The sequence below is a fragment of the Nicotiana tabacum genome, chromosome 5 (genome assembly GCF_000715075.1).
Source record: "Nicotiana tabacum cultivar K326 chromosome 5, ASM71507v2, whole genome shotgun sequence".
In the NCBI taxonomy this organism is placed as follows: domain Eukaryota; kingdom Viridiplantae; phylum Streptophyta; class Magnoliopsida; order Solanales; family Solanaceae; genus Nicotiana; species Nicotiana tabacum.
The window spans coordinates 159,762,891-159,782,430 of NC_134084.1; the positions used below are offsets into that span (position 1 = coordinate 159,762,891).

At 32.3% G+C, this 19,540-nt stretch overlaps 1 protein-coding gene across 1 annotated transcript; it reads right to left on the reverse strand.

The window, feature by feature from the left end:
* Positions 1–14,648: 14,648 nt before the first annotated feature.
* LOC107780037 (methyl jasmonate esterase 1-like) lies at positions 14,649–18,017 on the reverse strand. Its single transcript, XM_075254261.1, has 3 exons — positions 16,334–18,017; positions 15,312–15,443; positions 14,649–15,219 (listed from the first exon to the last, which is right to left on the reverse strand). Exons 1-3 carry the CDS (start codon positions 16,508–16,510, stop codon positions 14,938–14,940), a joined length of 591 nt encoding a protein of 196 aa, XP_075110362.1. The 5' UTR covers positions 16,511–18,017; the 3' UTR covers positions 14,649–14,937.
* Positions 18,018–19,540: the final 1,523 nt, after the last annotated feature.

The following is a 19,540-nucleotide window of genomic DNA, read 5'->3' on the forward strand; positions in this document are numbered from 1 at the left end:
TTGCCAAATACAATCAAGTTAAGTAAAGATTAAAGAAAGGCTTAATAATTAACAAAAAAATAGTATGCTAATCATATTATTATTAGAAGTTGATAGAGCATATAATAAAATAAATGAGCACATCAAATTTATATTTCAGATTATCCCGTCGCCTCTGATTAAAATGCAAAGCTCATATATGGAGTAAAATAATGCACAAAGAAATTATTATTAACATAATGCAAATTATAGAGCTTAACGTGTATCATTTTGTTCCAATCATTTTCCTCTTGAAAATTGTGGACATTTTTTTTTTGTCCTCAAATTTGTGGATTGGAGATTACCTATTCCGTTAAAGAAGGGAAACACGAATCAAGCTGATGTTTACTTAAGTAATCTTTTAATTTCCTACAATTTTGGACGACTTTCCTACGAGCTATTTTTTCTAATCTCCGCGTATTAATTCTTTTAGTATTATAAACAGACTTTTCTCGTTATATATAATTACAAGAAGTACTCCTCCAACCACCAAATGATGTGATGGAGTAAATAAGACTGCTCTTCCGTTTCCCTTTGAATAGGCCTTACGCTGAACTAATTCGGATATAATCGGCTCTAATGCGGGTACCGGGATATCATGGAGAAAAATGCGGGTACCGGATATCGGGGAGAAATAAAATAATAAAAAAAGTACTCCTAAATCTGGCCTTTGGAAGATCCCAAAGGACGTGAAAAAGATCGTTTTTGTTTTGCTTTGGTTGCTTTTGTTTTTTGGGAGCTAGGGGGCTGGGTTTAGAGTACTAGAGAAAAAAAGGGTAGGTCGTTGGAATTATGAATGACATTACTGCATGCCTAACAAATCGTCCTGCATTTTAGAGCAATATTATTGGAAGTAATTGAATCTTTAATTAAAAAAGGAAAAGGAAAAAAAAGAGAAAGGCGATTTTTCTTCTTCTTTTTTTCTTTCTTCCTTTTCCCGGAGCTATATATGTAGTTTCTACTATTGATTACCATTCCAAAATTGATAACGAAGAATTCTTCCCTTTTATTTTTTTCAATAAAAATAATGTTTGAACTCACTTAAGCGCTTCTCGATTAATGTACCAGATACTATATATTGAGTTGTCATATATCCGTAGAATTTGAGGTCCTTGGTCTTGGGCGATCCTAATTTGATAAGTTAACTTTTAGTTGAGTTAGATCTAACGTCCAATTCTTTATCGATCTATCCCACATGGTAGGGGTAAGATCTGTGTACACACTATCCTTCCTAGACCCACTTGTGGGATCATACTGGGTTGTTGTTGTTGGTATATATTATGTTATCCACGCTCCAGTTTGCTGAACGTGTGGGGAGGGGTGAGGGGCGGGGGAGGTTGAGTTTTCCTACACCGGTGGAATTTAAGGTATTTGGTCTCCTTATATATGGTCTTATGCAATAATCCTCAACACATGAATTAGCTTTTGGGATTGAGTTGTTCAAGAATTCCACCACCAAATTAGGGAATATATAAATACCCCACATTTTGATTGGTAGGAATATTGCTTCAAGAAGTAGTAAACATGCATATCACATGTTCAAGTTTTTACCAAATTAAATGGAAATCAGTATGAATTAAATCTGGCTAACTATGCTACATAATGTACAAGCTTTAACAAGAAATCTTAGCTCATTTATAATGGAAATCTCAAGGGTAGCTGTACCAAAAGTTAAGCTCCCATACAATGTTCTATATTATACCCCAAGAGTCCCGGACGAATCCCAATTCTACCTTTTAAAACAGAGCTCCCATGCAAACTGACGCATCTAAATAAAAGAAGACGAAAAAGAAACTAAAGCTATACCCCAAGAAAGTTCTTTACAGATAAGTATACAAACAGTGTGGTTACGAGATCTTTTTGGAAAAATCATGCAGCGTATCCCAAAACGGCCGATATGATACCATATCAAGAACATCATTAGGTCGTTTTACCTCAACACTATTTTTGGCAAATTATTTAAGGAAGAAGTCCAATGTAGGGTGTGGGAAGAATGGATTGTGTTGACGAGGAAGAATTGTTTTTAGAGATGACAGTAACCACAGCATCTATAAAACTTGTCAAAAACTCTATCGCCATTTTCATCATCTCCATGCATGTTTCCAACCTCTGAATCACCATTATGATAATAAGAACAATACTATACTAATAATTATATTGATAAATGACGTATAAATCTCTCAGCTTTAAATTTATGTTCTCCACGTATTCTTATATATATAGTTAAAAGAAACTTAACTCCTCCATTGGTTAAGCAAAGCAAAGAAAGTTGTAGCTAAATCTGGCCTTTGGAAGACCCCAAGGGACGCAAAAAAAATAAAAATGGGATTGTTACACAAATAGCCGCTAGTGTTTACTTTTTCTAGCCGGTATATATAGATTATACATAGTTATATATATATATATTATACATAAATCTTATATATATTATACATCATCCGTCTATTTTTAGTTTAAGAAATTAGGTGGGCGGCTATTTGGGTTAATTTCTTAAAAAAAAAAATTGCTTGCTATTATCACATATCTTGGACTGTTATTACTTGCCATCGATACTCCCTTAGTTTGTTATCACTATATATTTTGCATTGTTATTACTTGCTTCGATACTTCTTTCATATTCTCCTTTGCTATCTTGGATTTAGTTTTCTAAATATCTTGTATTGCTATTACTTGCTATCAATGCTTCTTCCATTTTTTTAGCCGAGGGTCTATTGAAATAGTCTCTCTTTCCTTCCAGGATAGGGGTAAAACTGCATATATCCGGCCCTCTTTAGATCTCATTTGTGAAATTACACTGGGTGATTGTTATTGTTGTTGGTTTCGTGGGAGTAGACAAGTGGGTCATAAATATATATATTTTATTAGCTCTTAAAAATAATAGTAGAAAAATTGTATATTTTTTATATATATATATATGTATATTATATACATATTTTATATACTTTTAGGTTAGTGAATATAATTAATTTCGACCGACCGATCAATTTTATATTTTTCCATAAATATTTCGTTCAAAGGTATACAGAAACCCAGTTGGAAGCACATAAAAGGAAGAGCAAATCTAGAATCTTCGAAATTGAGACTACAAAAAAAAGATGTTTTAAATTTTTAATAGGCAAAATATGTGGAACTAAAAATGTCCGCGTTAGGCTCGATATTTTGCATGACTATAATTAATTTAGTAGTGTATCATTTCACTCCCCCATTTTATATTTGATCTTTCCTTCATTTATTACGTCGGTTGTATTTGCCAAACCTCTTATGATCAATTGTTCCACGTGGCTTTGATCAAGAATAATCTTCTTATTGTTGTGCATCAATTCAGTCAGTCGGATTCAGAATTTAAATTTATTGGGTTCGGCTTTATAATTTTTAGCGTTGAATGTATTGTCCTGCTAAAATTATAAGTTCAAATTTAATACTTGTTGAGATTTTAGTATGTTTTTACATATAAATTCATATTTTATGTCGAAAATTATGGGTTCAGATGAACCGTAGCCGAAAGGCTACATCTGCCCCTATAGCTTATACAAATAGAATAGTAAAATGTAAGGGCATAGTTTGGCAAACCCGAAATCCAAACCAGATTCGATTTTTTTTTTGATTTTAGATTTGGATTTTCGGATTACGGACTAGATTTTGGATTTAATTTTTAAAATTTTAATTTGTATTTCAAATTTGGATATTGGATTTGGTACTTCAGATTTTTGAATATCCGAAAATTCAAAATATTATACTTTATATTTAGTCCATTATCCATATACCAATAATAATAAGTTCACTACCCTAGCTCATTAGATATTATCTTATATATTCAATATTAATTACTAGTTAATGTCAGAATACTTTCTATTTGGACTTGTTTTTACTATTGTAACTTCTTATCGGCTGCATTAATATTTCTGTTATATTTCTTTGATAATAATTTCATTACTTGAATACTTTATTTGGATTATTGTGGTGAGAATATGAGGAACTTTTCAGGCAATTTAACATGAGTACTTTGTTTGGATATTCATTTTTGTAAAAAGAAAAAATATCTCAACTTACAAGTTCAAAACCGAAAATTCAAAATATCCAAACCGATTAATCTGAAGCCGAACTTAAAAAATCCAACACAATTCGAGCTTATTTGGATGAGATTTGAATTATCATTTCTTCAATCCGAAAATCGAAAATCCAAACCGAAATTTTTATATTCAATCTGAACTGTCCGAACGCCCACTCCTAATAGGTAAGAGGTCGAAAATTTAGTCCAAGCTCGGCCATTATGCTGGTCTTATAAGCGAAGAAATATGGTTTAATTAGTACTAATTAAAACGAATGGTGTGAAGTTGTTCAAGAATCTTACCAGCATCTAACGGGAATATGTAAATACCCCTTCTTTTGATTGGTTGGAGTGAACAATAAGTCATAAACACGCAGATCACGAGTTCAAGTTTTAGCCAATTACAATCAAATTAAATAAACAAAGATTTGATTTAAGAAGGTGGATGCTTATTTTATCTACCATATATTCATATAATACAAGGAATAGAAATAATTCACTACTAATTTACAAATTATAATACAAAGTATAGATCTAAGTGGACCGTTTTGTTCCAATCATTCTCCTGATGGATATTATAAATGTTGATTATTTGTCATCAAGATTTGCATGAACAAATCAAATAGTCTATTTGGTAATCATATGATTATAATATCCTCAAATGGGTTACTTATATTTTAGGATATCTTAGTCAAAAAGATGGATATACATTAAATGCTACTACTATTTCAATAAAAATAATACTTTTTCCGTTTTAATTTATATTTAACACTCATTCTTTTTAATCTGTTTCAGAAAAGAACGAAACACTTCTAAATTTAAAATAATTAACTTTACACGTCCTATTTTACTCACAATGAGAATATTTATGGCTGCAAATATTATGCTATGTTTAAGATTATACCTTTCAAAATTTTTATAGCCACACAAATGCTATGACGTAGTATTTTATACCATAATAATTAAAAATTTTCAGTTCTTTCTTAAACTTTATGTCAATTCAAATTATGCTACATAAATTGAAATGAATAAAATAGTACTCCCACTGTCTCAATTTATGTAACATTTTTCATTTTTCGAGATTTAAACTTCTTAATTTTGACCATGCATTTGGATATACAATTTTTCAGTTTCTTGAAATAAAGTTTATATATTTTAAAACTACGTAAAAAGTACTATAATTTAAAATAAATAAAAAATCAAAATTCTTAAAAAAAAATAAATTACAGTCAAAGGATAATTTATTTGATTCCGGAAATCAGAACACCTTGGAGGGAGTACTTAGTTGGGAGAAAACGAAAAATGTCACTTCAATAGGTGAAAATGGTACAAAACAATGTGGTAGTGTAGGTGACAAATGAGAGTAGCTCATTATTTTTCTTCACCTCTCCCTATTTAGAGATACACCAAAAATAAAAAATGAGAACAAAAGAATGTAATAAAATTACCTTTTTTTTCCGAAAGGTAAACACATCCCAATTAATTAAATCCAAAAAGTTGGGAATTTGTCTAATGTAAGAAATAATTCAGGATTTGATATTTAAAATTGAACAAAATTATCCCTTTTAATATCTAATCTCAAATTAAATTAATCCCATTATTAATAACTCATCTAGATCATTATCGTCCAATTCATATTTTTAATTAACCCTGGATATAGAAAATTTTAGAGAACAGTTAGAACAACAAAAAAGAAAACAAGATAGAAGCCGACAAGCTAGCAATATGAGTTGAATTTCACCTACCATGCTATAAATTAAGTACAAACTTTAATAAGATATCTTAGCCCATCTATATATCATGTCGTCGTTTTACAATACATGCACAAAAAATAAGAAGAATAAACTTATCAAAAAAAGAAAATATGATACAATTATAGAGTTATTATATAAAAAGTAAGATAAAGTATAAAATATAATTATTTAATACTCCCTCCGTTTCATATTAAATGAGGTACTTTCCTTTTTAATCTGTTCCAAAATAAATGACACATTTCTAAATTTAGAAATAATTCAACTTTAAACTCTTTCATTTTTACCTATTTACCCTTAATGAGAAGCTTTTATAGCCACACAAATGTCACGGCCCCACAAACTTTTTACCCCTTAAGCTTTTAAGACCACAAGTTTTAAAAGTTTTCTTCTTTTTTTCTTAAACTCCGTGCCGAGTCAAACTACCTCATATAATATGAAACGGAGGGAGTAATAAGGAAGGGCAAGATGGGAGAAAAAAGCAAAATAACGACTGCACTATACCAAATTCGTCGTTATATAAAATAACACTTTTCGTCATTAACAATCAAAACAAATATTGTATTTAAAAAAAAAAACAATACACTACAACGTAATAGATAACAACCATCCAAACAAGCTATTAAGATCCCATACAAACTAGTGCATCTAAAATAAAGAAAGACGAAATGGAGAAAAGTACAGAAAATCAAAAGCTTTATTCCCAAGAAATCTCTTTACAACTTAGTTTACATTTCAAAGTGTGGGCCATGGCCCAGGGTACAACAACAACAAATTCGATATAATTTGACGAGTGATGTCTGAGGAGAGTAGTGTATATGCAAACCTTAATTATCCCTACCTTGAGAAGCTAGACGGGCCAGGAAAACATCATTTATGTGGAGCGCACGCTCGGTCTTTAGATAAATTTTATGGGAGAAGACCAACGTAGGGAATTGGAAGAATATTGGACTCAAGTGTTGACGAAGAAGACGAGGAAGAATTGTCTTTACAAATAACAGTACCAACTGCTTCCACAAATACAGTCACAAACTCTATCGCCATTTTCACCATCTCTATACATATCTCTAACCTTTGAATCGCCATAATAATAATAAAAATAATAATAATAACAGTAATACTAATTAAGTAATTAGTAATGATAAATCTCTCAGCTCCTCTTTTCAAGTCTCCGCGTATTTATAATTATGAATGTGTTATAAACAAACTTTTCTATATATAGAGCTACAAAAAAACTCCTCCAATGGTTGTAAAATCAAAGAAATTTTAGCTAAATCTGGCCTTTGGAAGACACCAAGGAACGCAAAAAAATAGTCATTGTTTTGTTTGTTGGGGGTCCGACCAATAATAACGTACGACAAGTAATCAGACACGTGTTGTAGGATAGTTGGTCACACATTATATAAATATTATCTAACTAGCTAGCGTCTCAACGTAAATTTAGTTGAAACTTGAAAAAAAAGTTTTGAAAAATAATTTTTGAAGTTGAAGTTGTTTGAACATGCATTTTACTTGAAAAATAATTAAGATTTTGCAACTTGTAAGTGGAAGAAAAAATTTTAACCAAAAATTGACCGAAACTTGAAATTTTTTGACAAAAGTTGATCAAATTTCATGAACAAATAATATTTTTAACTATTTTATAAAAAGTAAAAAAGAAAATATATGTACAAACGGCCAACAAATGTAATAAGGGAAGAGAAAATCTAGAATCTTTAATATTGAAACTACGTACAAACAAAACGATTTTTTCTTATTTTCAACAGGCATATGGTAGGAACTAAAAAGATCCGCGTTAGGCTGAGAAATTTTATGATGTGTGAGATATGCCATGTCATACTTGTGTTAATGATTAACATCTGGAATTACGGGACCCACCTTATATTACTTTGCCATATAATTAGGATAAATTCGGCGAGGAGAGAGTAATAGGCAATAGCTTTAGATATAAAAGAAAGAAATATTACTGAATGTGGGATCCAAAGTCCACTTGGCGGAAGATGAAAGGATACTCATACAATTTATATCAGTCATGTAATAGTTGTATCTCGTACACAATAAAACTTCTCGCGTTAGGCTCTATATTTTGGATGCCTATTATTAGTTTAGCAGTGTATCATTATATCTCCCTATTTTTTATATTACTAATAATCTTTTCTTCATTTTGACATGTTGGTCGTATTTGGCAGACATTTTTTCGACAATAAGTCAATTTCGGTGTTGGTCGCCAGTTTTTTTTGATTTAACAAAAACATTTTTTAAGAACAATTCTCTCCTTTATAAATGATCTACAATAGTTGACGATACATGAACTGTATAAACTATTTCACCTTTCACTTGTGAGTTTTTTCTTATTTATATTCTATTGGAGTGATAATTTGATAAAAATATAATTATCGAAAGAGATTCAGATTTTGTATGTACGTAATCTATTCATTACCTTCCATCTAGGGGCGGATTTAGGGCGGCGGAAGGGGTTCACTCAATCCTCTTTCGCCGAAAAATTACACTGTATATAAGGTAAAATCTGATTTTTAACTTTATATATTATGTTTTGAATTTCCTAAATGAAGTCCAAAAGCATAACTTGATGGTCAAGGGGGTTCAAAACTTTTGTGAGGTCACTAGTTCAATTCCCATTACTCACGATTCCTTTTATTTTTTTTTAACTTTTTTCTTTTTTGAACGCCTCAGCTTAAATTAAGGAAGAAGCTATCAATTTTCAAAAGCACAAGTGAAAAAAGCTCTATTGTATTCCTTTAGTTTAGTTTAAGGTTCTGTTCTTTTTATAAAAAAAATGTTTAATTATTTGAAATTTTCCTGATTCTTTCTAAATTTTTCAGGCTCGAGCTGAATTTTGGGACCAACTCTTAAGCTCAAATCTCATAAAACTAAGCGAGCTTTCTAATAGTTGAAATTCATAAAAGGAGTAAAATACTGCAAAACTACTAATATAATTCAAACTATAGAGCCTATTAAGTGGATCATTTGTTCCAATTATTTCCTGTTGAATATTATAAAACTTTAATTTGTCATTGTTGGACTCAATCCGTCCAAAGATACTCTTAACATAGTGTGATATTGTTCGCTTTAGACCAAGTTCGTACGGTATTTCCCAAAAGGATTCAATTTTTTCAGCTACCAATGTGAGACTTTATTCACACACCAACAATTTTCCCTTTGAACTCTACCATCGCCATACTCGTCCCACTGAATTTGGGCTCTGATACCAGTTGTTGGATTCAACCACTCTAAATATACTCTTAATATGGTGTGATATTGTCCGTTTTGGATAAGCTCACGGTTTTCTTCAAAAGGTCTCACACCATTAAAAGATTTTACACCTTATATGCAGACTCCCAATATTTTCAGCTATCAATGTAAGATTTTGTTCACACAACCAAGAATCAGTTTGCATGAGTATTTGGTAATCTTATGACTGTAATATCCTCAAATTATGTGTGAATAATTTTAATCTTTTGATTTTGGTACGATATGGTTGTGTGTGTGTATATATATATATATATATATATATATATATATATATATATATATATATATATATATTCTTTCTTTTTAAATAAAAATAATTGCTGGGAAAACAAAAAATATCACCTTCGATGAGAAAATGGTGAAGACCGAAGGTTATTATTTAGTTAACTATTGAAATTAGCTCATTTCTTTCTTCCCTCTCCCTATTTAGGGATACATCCAAAAAAAGATAATAAAAAAAAATAAAAATCCTTTCTTTTGAAAAATAAACACACATCCAAATTAGATCCTAAAAGTTGGGAATATGTCTTATGTAAGGAGTAAAGATTTCATATTTAAGTCATGCTTTTTCCTTTCTCTATTTTCTAATTCGCTTTTGTAGCCATCACATTCAAAATTTTAAAAAGATAAAACTTCGAATTCCCAATTCTCTGTTACGTCTTGACCATGAAATATTTTTAGGAATTTTTTCTTTTCTGTATGCATTTATTTTTTAGGTATGAGATTGCAGTATGATTTCATCAAAAAATTGTTTATCAACATATCATAGTCCTCAGCATCTTTGATTAGTTTGCTGCTCACTTTTATATATGAACCAATAAAATATCTAATTCGATAAAAATTATTCGTTAAATTTTTTTTTTTATATAACTCGTCTGGTCTTGCATATAAAAAATTTAATTAAATAATTAGGAACACAATAACAGTAAATTGAAGAACACGAAGAAGAAGAAGCCAATAAGCAATATGAGCTGAATTTTGTATACCATGCTACAAACTACAATAATAACTACGTCTCAATTCTAAATGTATTGGACCAGCCGTTTATATGAATTCTCACAGTTTCATGATACTTAATCTAAAAAAATAAAAATAAAAATAAAATAAAAGGTTAGCCGGTCAATAAGATCTTTGAGATTGATCACAGTTTCTATTGAAAAGAAGTCATGTGTTTGCGCGAGTCACCTTCTTCTAGGCTCCGTTGGACGACAACTTTTATCCCAAGAAAACTCTTTACATCTTAAAATCCAACGTAAGGAGTTGGAAGATTGGATTGTGACGAAGAAGAAGAAGAAGAAGAATTAGAATTGTCTTTAGAAATAACAATACCAACTGCATCTACAACCACTGCCACAAACTCTATTGCCATTTTCACCATCTCTCTACATATTTCAAACTTCTGAATCACCATATTGATAATAACAAACAACGAACAATACTACTAATTATAATGATAAAATCTCTCAAGTTTCTTTCTCTAGTTTCCGCGTATTAATTCCTCTTTGTATGAGTAAACACATTCACAATTGTCTATTTATATATATAGTTACAAGAAAGTACTCCAATGGCTATAGAAATGAAAGAAGCTTTAGCTAATTAATTTGGCCTTTGGAAAACCCCAAGGGACACAAAAAGAAAAAGGTGTTTGTTATTCATGGGTTGGGGTTGGGGTTGGGGTTGGGGTGGGGGTGGGGTTGGGTGGGTGTGGGGGTTTCTCTCAAATAATAATACTCCATCTGTTTAAGAAAAAAGAGAATGATTTTTGAACTGGTAATGTAATATGAAACACATATATTTTATAGTTACATAAATTATTGCATAAAGGTAAATTATTTCTAAATATGAAAAGAGATAATTCTTTTTAGCACGGACTAAAAGAAAATAGATTCATGTAAATTGAGACAGCGGGAATAATAGTAATGCAAATTAAAGATAAGTGAGAAAGAGGGGTTGGAATGGTTTCAAATTTGTGAATGAGACACTTTGCTAAAGTATTGTTGGCAACCTTATCCATTTGTTGCATGGCCATTAAAATAAGAAATTAATTGACCAATGTGGCTATTGCAAGGACACAAGACAAGTGGCCTTTTTTTATTTTATTTTATTGCATGTAGTAGCCATACACGCATCAACGTTTTGGGATTTCTTAATATGCATTAAATAACTTAATATGCCTTTGATTTGTGATTAATTAGGAAATGGAACGTTCACTATGTGGAATATTCCATTAGTTTGAATTTGATTAGAAGAATAATTCCTACCTAATCTTAAACTTTAATCTGATTGTTGCCATTTATTATTATTTATTGATTGATGAATTTTCCAGGTAAAGAGGAATTTTCTCAGGACAAGTGTTTGGAACAAAAAAAATCCGCGTTAAGCAATATATTTTACATGCTTACTATCAATATATTAATTAATATATCGTCTTTGTACTGTCATCTTAATCTATTTTCATTATTTTTATATATTAAAAAAAAATCTTCATTTGATATGTTGATTGTGCATGTTTAGCAAACACTTCAACGCGTGATCTACGTGTTTATACTTTTCCAGTTTTCCTTGAACAATTCCCGTTTTAATTAAGTAACAATCTTATTTTTCTTTTGATCTTTTAAATGTTAAAAACCAGTACTTCATCCGATCCACAATAAATGATCAATTTGCTTTTTTATTTTGGTCCAAAATAAGTATCCATTTATATAATCAAGAAAAAATTCAATTTGTTTTTCCAAAATTAATCTTATGTACATATCCCTAAAAAGTCCTTTACTTCTCATATTTGAGAAGAGAACTAAGTGCTGCTATAACTATGCTGCAATATTTAATTAAGGATAGTTTAGTCAAATTAACTATTTTTGTCTAGAATTTAATATTTCCTTAATAAATGTATCCAAAGTAAATTGGTCACTTATTGTGGATCAGAGAGAGTATAGTGCAAGTGTGTATACATTCATTTATGTTTCTATTTGTATGAGTTGCTATCAATTTTCCACAGAAAGAAGCGGTACTTATTTCATGGATAGTCATTCAACTTCAAATTTATTACACTAAAGTCATCAAATTAATTTTTATAATAAAAAAAATTCAAATATGTAAAATTGAGTTTGTATAAAATGGCTTTTAAGTATTGTGTCATGCCACCAATTTATCTTACATAATATTCACATCGCATCACTTAGAAATATAAAAAACTCATTTCTAGCCCTCTCAAAAAATAAAAAAAAAATGATGTGCCACTTGGTGAAAAATATGGTGTACTAATTAAGTTGGCTTTATAACATTTTAAACTTGTGTCACGTGAACTATACAAGATAATTAAGTTGTTGAAGTGGCAACCTACTTGTATTTCTAATATCAGATTTCGCATTGTTTAATTTTTTTTTATTTTTTCTGACATAAAAGCAGAGTTGAATTGTTTTCCGTTATAGAAACTAGTGTTACGGCTTTGGTGCGAAAAATTAAAGGGATTTTTACCTATCTATACCATATATCAAACCTTATTACCCTCAATGTTTAAGGTTTGTGTTATTACATTTAAGCATACCAAATTACCATTTCTATACCATAATTTAAATTAGGGATATAATTAAGGGTTCATTTATATTAGGCATAATTATAGGATTGTATCTTCCCACTTTCTCTTTCCTTTCATCTCAACTATTCACAACACACACACAACTCACGATGCTCCTATGCTTCCTCTCGTTGATCATCCCCAACTGTCCACCACCGTCGAAGAATATCATATTTTCAGATTCACAAGAAAATTTTAAATTCTTTGATCGAACCGCTTGAATTCCCACTGGAAATAATAATGGCAGAGAGTTCGAAATTCTTTGACCTATTTTTTTTTTTGGCAGTGGTTGAAGGTTACTGGTTAACACAGTCGATTGAAACTCGTCGAAGAAGAAGAAGACATATTTCCAGAATTTGTAGATATTTTGTAGTCAAATTGTAGTCAAATTAGAAAAATTGTAGATAAATTGTAGACTGTTTTTTGCAGAAGATTTTGTAGAAGCTTTAGTCGTTTTGGATTTGTGAAAACAGAAAATAATGCATCTACAATCAGAATACAAATAATCTACAATTTATCTACAAGATATCTACAAAATAGATACATTGAATTTTAATATCCAAATTCTCATTTCAATTGTAGCATAATTGGCATTTTCGACATAATTGTAGAAGATTTGTAGAAGTTTTAGTCTTCCCAATCTACAATTCATCTACAATTTATCTACAATTTATCTACAATATATCTACAATTCTACAATTTAACTACAATTTATCTACTTCTTCTTCTTCTTCTTCTTCTTCTTCTTCTTCTTCTTCTTCTTCTTCTTCGAGTTTCAATCTAAAATTCAGTCAAAACCAAGTCTAGTCTTTACCAAAACACCTCAAAATTGAGATATAAACTCCTAAACATATTCCGAATTATTTACAACAACACCCAATCCAAACAAATATTGATTTTTGAAAACCCAAATTTGAATTCAAAGCTTTCAAGCTTTTTAATGGCTATCAATGATGGAAAATATATGGAAGAACAAATGAAGATGAAGATGAAGATGAAGAACAAAAATCTCCTTTCCGTTTGATTACTGGAGCTTCAGTAGCTTGCGTTTTTTGAGAATTGTAGTTGAGTGAGAGAAGAGAGATCTCTTTCCGTTGAGGAAGGAGAGAATTGCACAACAATTCGAATTTAATGTTGACAGAATCACACGCAGATCTGGTGCCTTCATTTTAGCGCGTTTTTATGGCAAAATCTACCTATTTTTGGATTGGTATATAATTTGTAGTAAAAGTGTGGGCTACACGGGTAAATAATAAATTATGAACATTTTTGGTAATAAGGTTTGATATATGGTATAGATAGGTAAAAATCCCAAAATGAAAAGTTGAAAGTCCATATGTGAAAGTGGGGAGAAATTCAAAAATAGCCAGATTTACAAGTAGTCATTTAAAAATAGCCACAGTTTTAAAAGTAATCGAAATTTAGTCACTTTTTATGTAAAGATAAATCTGAACGAAAATACTGTTCAAAATCCGAAAAATACTCCAGCATAATATACTAGAGTTCCAGCATAAGTATACTGGAACTCCAGCATAATATACTGGAGTTCCAGTATAATATACCGGTCCAACATAATATGCTGGAAGTTCATACACAGGTATTCTAATCTCCAGTATATTATGCTGGAACTTTTCGCGTGTTAGAGTTCCAGCATAATATGCTGGAAGTTCATACACAGATACACCGATCTCTAGTATATTATGCTGGACCGGTCCCTGTTGCATAAAAAATAGTACCTATTTTTCAATGACTTTGCAAACACTGACTATTTTTGAATGACAAACCGCTCTATTTTAACGTGAAAATGATTATACATATAGATTGGAGGACCTAATCGTTTAAGGCATTGATTATTGTGTTATTTGGCTTTAGTTATTTATTTTTCTTCACTGTATGAGAAATGTGAGCTTAGACAAATACATAAACACCATTGGCTCTACCATGTTTAGCTGTCTTAGCAATACATTTAATATTTTCTATGAACCTATATAAAAAAGTATTTTATTGAATGATTGTTAGTTTTACAGTTGATGTAATAGCTATGATGTATTGTGACACCCTAGACGAATTTCACATCGACAAAATATAGGAGAGATATTGGATATATAAGTAGACAGACCATAGATCATAGTGACGCATTTTAAAGCCGTACGGGCCTAGGCCAAATTCGGACAATAGCACTAGTGCGCTGAGCTGTTACATATGATATCGGAGTCACTCCGCGTGCAACCTTGAACGAACACAATAGCACTAGTAGATTGGGCTGTTACTTAGTATTTCTCAGCAATGTGCAGAAGATGAATAAAAAGCTCAACAGGTTTTGACATCATAACCATATGATCTGATCCTTCAATCTCTTTCACTTCATCTGTTGGATTCATTTCAATCATCCATTCTTGAATTTCCCTTGTTACTACCTTATCTTCATTAGATATAATAAACACTCGATTAACCGATCCATAATTATTCTGTGACAAGATTAGTTCCTTTGACATGTCTTCATCAGTGTACAAATATAATGGTCTCACTAATGTTGTTGCCAGTGCCAAATCCTGAAACAAACAAGACTTAAATTTTTGGTTAAGTACTTAAGTACAATTTTTGATCTATAATTGTTTGAGTAAAGCTTGATGCGTTTTCTTACCTCTACAGGGCTCAGCTGATAGACATAGGTTGCTAGGTGTTTTTGGCCAAAGTTGAATGTGGTTGGAGGATTATTAGGTCCATTATCATATGTGTAATGATTATCAAGCTGTGGATTCTGTTTCCTAAGTAACTTTTAACAGCAGATAAAAGATATTAATCCATAGAAAAACCACAATAATATCAGAATTGCTCCAATAGTAATCAATCAAATTACTGATACTTAACAAAAAATACTTCCCAAAATCAATGTCCATAACATCTAAGTATAGTATACGTAAGGGCTGTAAGGACTCAGTGTCATTATTTGCAAGTTGAAGTTTGGCGATGGTCTTGCAAATTTTCACAGTCCAGCCCACTAGTGATACGGTATGTTTTGGGCCTAGGCCCGCACGCTTTAAAATGTATCACTAAGATCTAATGCTTGTTTACTTATATACCCAACATCTCTTATGTGTTTTGTCGATGTAGAATTCGCCTAGAGTGTCATATACACCCCCCCTTAGAGACTCAGCATCCTCGCTGAGGTTTGCCCTACTATTATTTAAGGTTGCACGCGGATTGGATCCGATAACATATGTAACAGTTCAACCCACTACTCATACAGTCTGCTTTGGGTCTAGGCCTCACGGCTTTAAAACACGCCACTAGAGTCTAAGACTTATTTTCTTATATACCCAACATTTTTCCCGTATTTTGTCGATGTGGAATTTGGCTAGGGTGTCATATAAATACTAGTAAAATATTGAAATACTTATTTGAAGAGTATTCAAAGTGACTATATTGGTTTTCCACTTTCTTTCAAAGGGAAACTCACATCTAAACACAATTGCAACTTCCAAGCACTATTTTTTCAACTCCAACTAAAGATTATCCAAAAGACTACTAAACAAAATTGGGACTAAAAGAAAAAAAAGAAGCAAAGACCTAAACTTAAGTCAGAGAATTCCAAGCAGTTTCAACTAAAACATATCCTGTCATATAAGATAACCTGTGCCAATCCAAAACAGCAAAAGGGCATACCTCTTTTATGAGTGTAGAAATGTTGAGAGTTGGACCAGGCATTACAGCAGTGACAAAAACAGCAGCAGAGATCTTCTTTGGAAACGTTTCCATGGCTCGCGAAACAGCCAATCCACCAAGACTATGACCAACAAGGACCACCTTATTATTTGGAGAAAGAGATACCATGAAGTTCATCAGTGGATTAAAGTACTGAGAAATAGATGGAATATCAAGTGGCTGCTGAGGATTAATCCCAGAAGCAGCTAAGTCAATAGCTGTTACATTGTGTCCTGAAGATGTTATTAAGGCTATTAACTTGTACCAAGACCAAGCTCCATGACATGAACCATGAACTAGCACAAAGTGTTTGTTAAGTTTACGCGATTCCTTCTCCAACCTTTCTGCTTAGCCAAATTGGATAGAGAAGAGCAGAACAAAGCATAGTACTACCATGTTCATCTTCTCCATCATTTCTTTTCTTCTTTTGACTAGTGTGGACATAATAATGAACTTATATTCACTTTCAAGCTTAAGAAGATTTGACAAGCAAAGCAGTTATATCATCTTTTACTTTATCACCTTGACTACAAGATTGTTTAATCGGATGTTGTTTCTTTGATATTGCACCAAGTCAAAGATAAGGACTATTTTGTACATTGTCTAGGAAAAGAGAGTACCTTGTGGTAAGTATATGGTAAGTTTAGGCCTGAGTTCAACATTTGGATGAAACCTTGTCCTGTTCTATTATGGTAAGTGTAGGCCTGTGTTTTCGCCTGAGTTCCCTATAAGCACTCCTTTTGCTAATTATTACTAGCAAAGGGAAGAAATTGGACTTATTTAGGAGCTATATTATTCCAAGCTATGTCTACAACAATCAAATAGAAAAGGATATGGACTAGATGAATAAAAATGAGAATAACTTGAAAGGTATGTAGCATATTCATATGCCGGATACTAACATGTAAATTATTCAATTAACAATAGACATATTTCTTCCCTTCAGGAGAAAAATAAAACAGTAGGAAAGGTGGACTGCGCTAAGAGTAGATGGTCACATCAACGAATTAGCCGACTTTTCCTCACAATTCGAAGAGCGTGTGAGGATAAAAAGGTGTTGAGTAAACTAACATAAGTTATTTACACCGTGGGGAAAAAAAAAATAAGAAACTAAAAACAAGCTGCAAATTTGCATCAAGAAATTCAAGCAGGAGGCATTGAGGTTGAGATGAATCTTGCCCATCCTGAAGCCCATCCTGAATCTTGCCCACGGCTGTGCTATGATCTGCATGAAGATTCTCGGAATACATATTGGCTTTCTCCTGGATGGATTTCTGAGAAACTTGTGAACCAGAAGAAGCACCTTTGGTTGCGGCTAAATATGCTTCAGCTACATCTGATATGCCTGCAAAAGCATAAACATAAAGTTCATCATGCATCACATCTTACTTATTTACACCCGAGAGATCAATAGGCAAACATTTTCCATGACAACAGAAATGAGATGCCTCTTTGTTCTTTTAAAAGCCTTCTTCAAAGCAGAGGCAAAAAAATACTAGTACTTATGTTATAATAGGGGCAAACCACATGCTTTCCCCAAACATGGTAACCTCATTCTTACAAAACATTATTCAGACTTGTATTGTGGAGTTTAGCATAACCAGACATCACACAATTGAAATAAATCAATCGATCAGTTTTAGAGAGAACGCCAACCATCCACTACTACACTGCCAATTTATTTCGCAAACTGCAGAACGACATACTTGATGCAAGTTTACATGTAACAAAACTGGAAGAAACTGCTTCAACACATCTGATCATTGATTGTGCCTTTGCTCGGATAACATTTGCTCTTTCAATAGAATCCTCAGGCCAATCAATTTTCCAAGATTCCTCCTTGACATCTTGGTCCGCAACTTTATTTGCATTGGAAATGATTGACTTCCCAAGCATCAGAAGTTGAGTCACAGCAAAACAGCTCAGTTCTGAAAGCCTCTGTTTTGGTAAAGAGAATCAATTACAAGTCAAATAGACCCATGCTAAAAAGGGGATACCGTTTTCATAAGAAAATTGCAGACAAACTGAATGTGCATACATACATGAACACCCTCTGAATGAAGGGTATCCAGTCTCCCATTTGTCCTTTGAATCATGTCATTGGGAGCTAGTCCAGCCAAAACATTTACAAATCTGCAATGAATTTAAACAAGACATCAACACCACTAACCTAGTTATTAGAACTAGTTGCACAATTTTCAGTTAACCAGTCATTCATTATTATGCAACTCAGTGTTCGGATTCAAAAAGCTATCCAATTTCTCCATCAGATTACTCCTTTCATTCATTTCATCAGAACTACAAAAGTTCACTAGTGTCATCCTTCATCTGCCTGACGGGCATAACCAAGCTTGCTTTTTCTTTCTTTTAAATAAGGCAAACAATTTTATTAATGTTGGGGAATCCCCGTATACAAGCAGTATAATTAAAAAGATCATACATAAATCATCATTACATGAATGTAAGTCAAACACGTCAATTGAGCCCAAACCCATTTAATCCACCCAACCTGCCCAAGGTTGGGACGGTCATTGACCCGTCCATTTGTTGAATTCAGTCCATATTGACCCAACGCATCTAAAGTTAGGCTGATTTTTAGCCCAACTTGATCCATGGGTAATTGTCACGCCCCAAGCCTACGGGTGAGACCGGCACTCAGTGCCTCAACTATCCTTGCGTATCACTTGCGACTAAGAGACTCTGAACATGTAATGTCATATTTTGGTCATGGGCCACATTGCAAGATAATGTGCGATGCAAAATATAAAACTGAATAGAGACTAACGCTGACTAAACGGCAACATAAAGTTGGGCCGGCAAGGCCGTATATTTTTACTATAACTGACAAGCCAACAAAATATACATACAGGGTCTACAAGCCCAACATACTGTACTAACTGACAGAATATATCTACAAGCCTCTACTGATAGATGTACTGTGATCGGAACAGGACCCCGACGTACCCTTAACCCATCTACATATATGCACAAGGTGTACTCCAAACTGCTAGACCCGGCAACTCCGAAAGAGGGGGAGCTTACCGATAAGGCTGAACTCGGACATACACCTACTGAGAAGGTCTACTCGTCTGTCTGTCTGAACCTGCACGCATGAAATGCAGTTCCCCCAGAAAGGGACGTCGGTACGAAATAATATACCGAGTATGT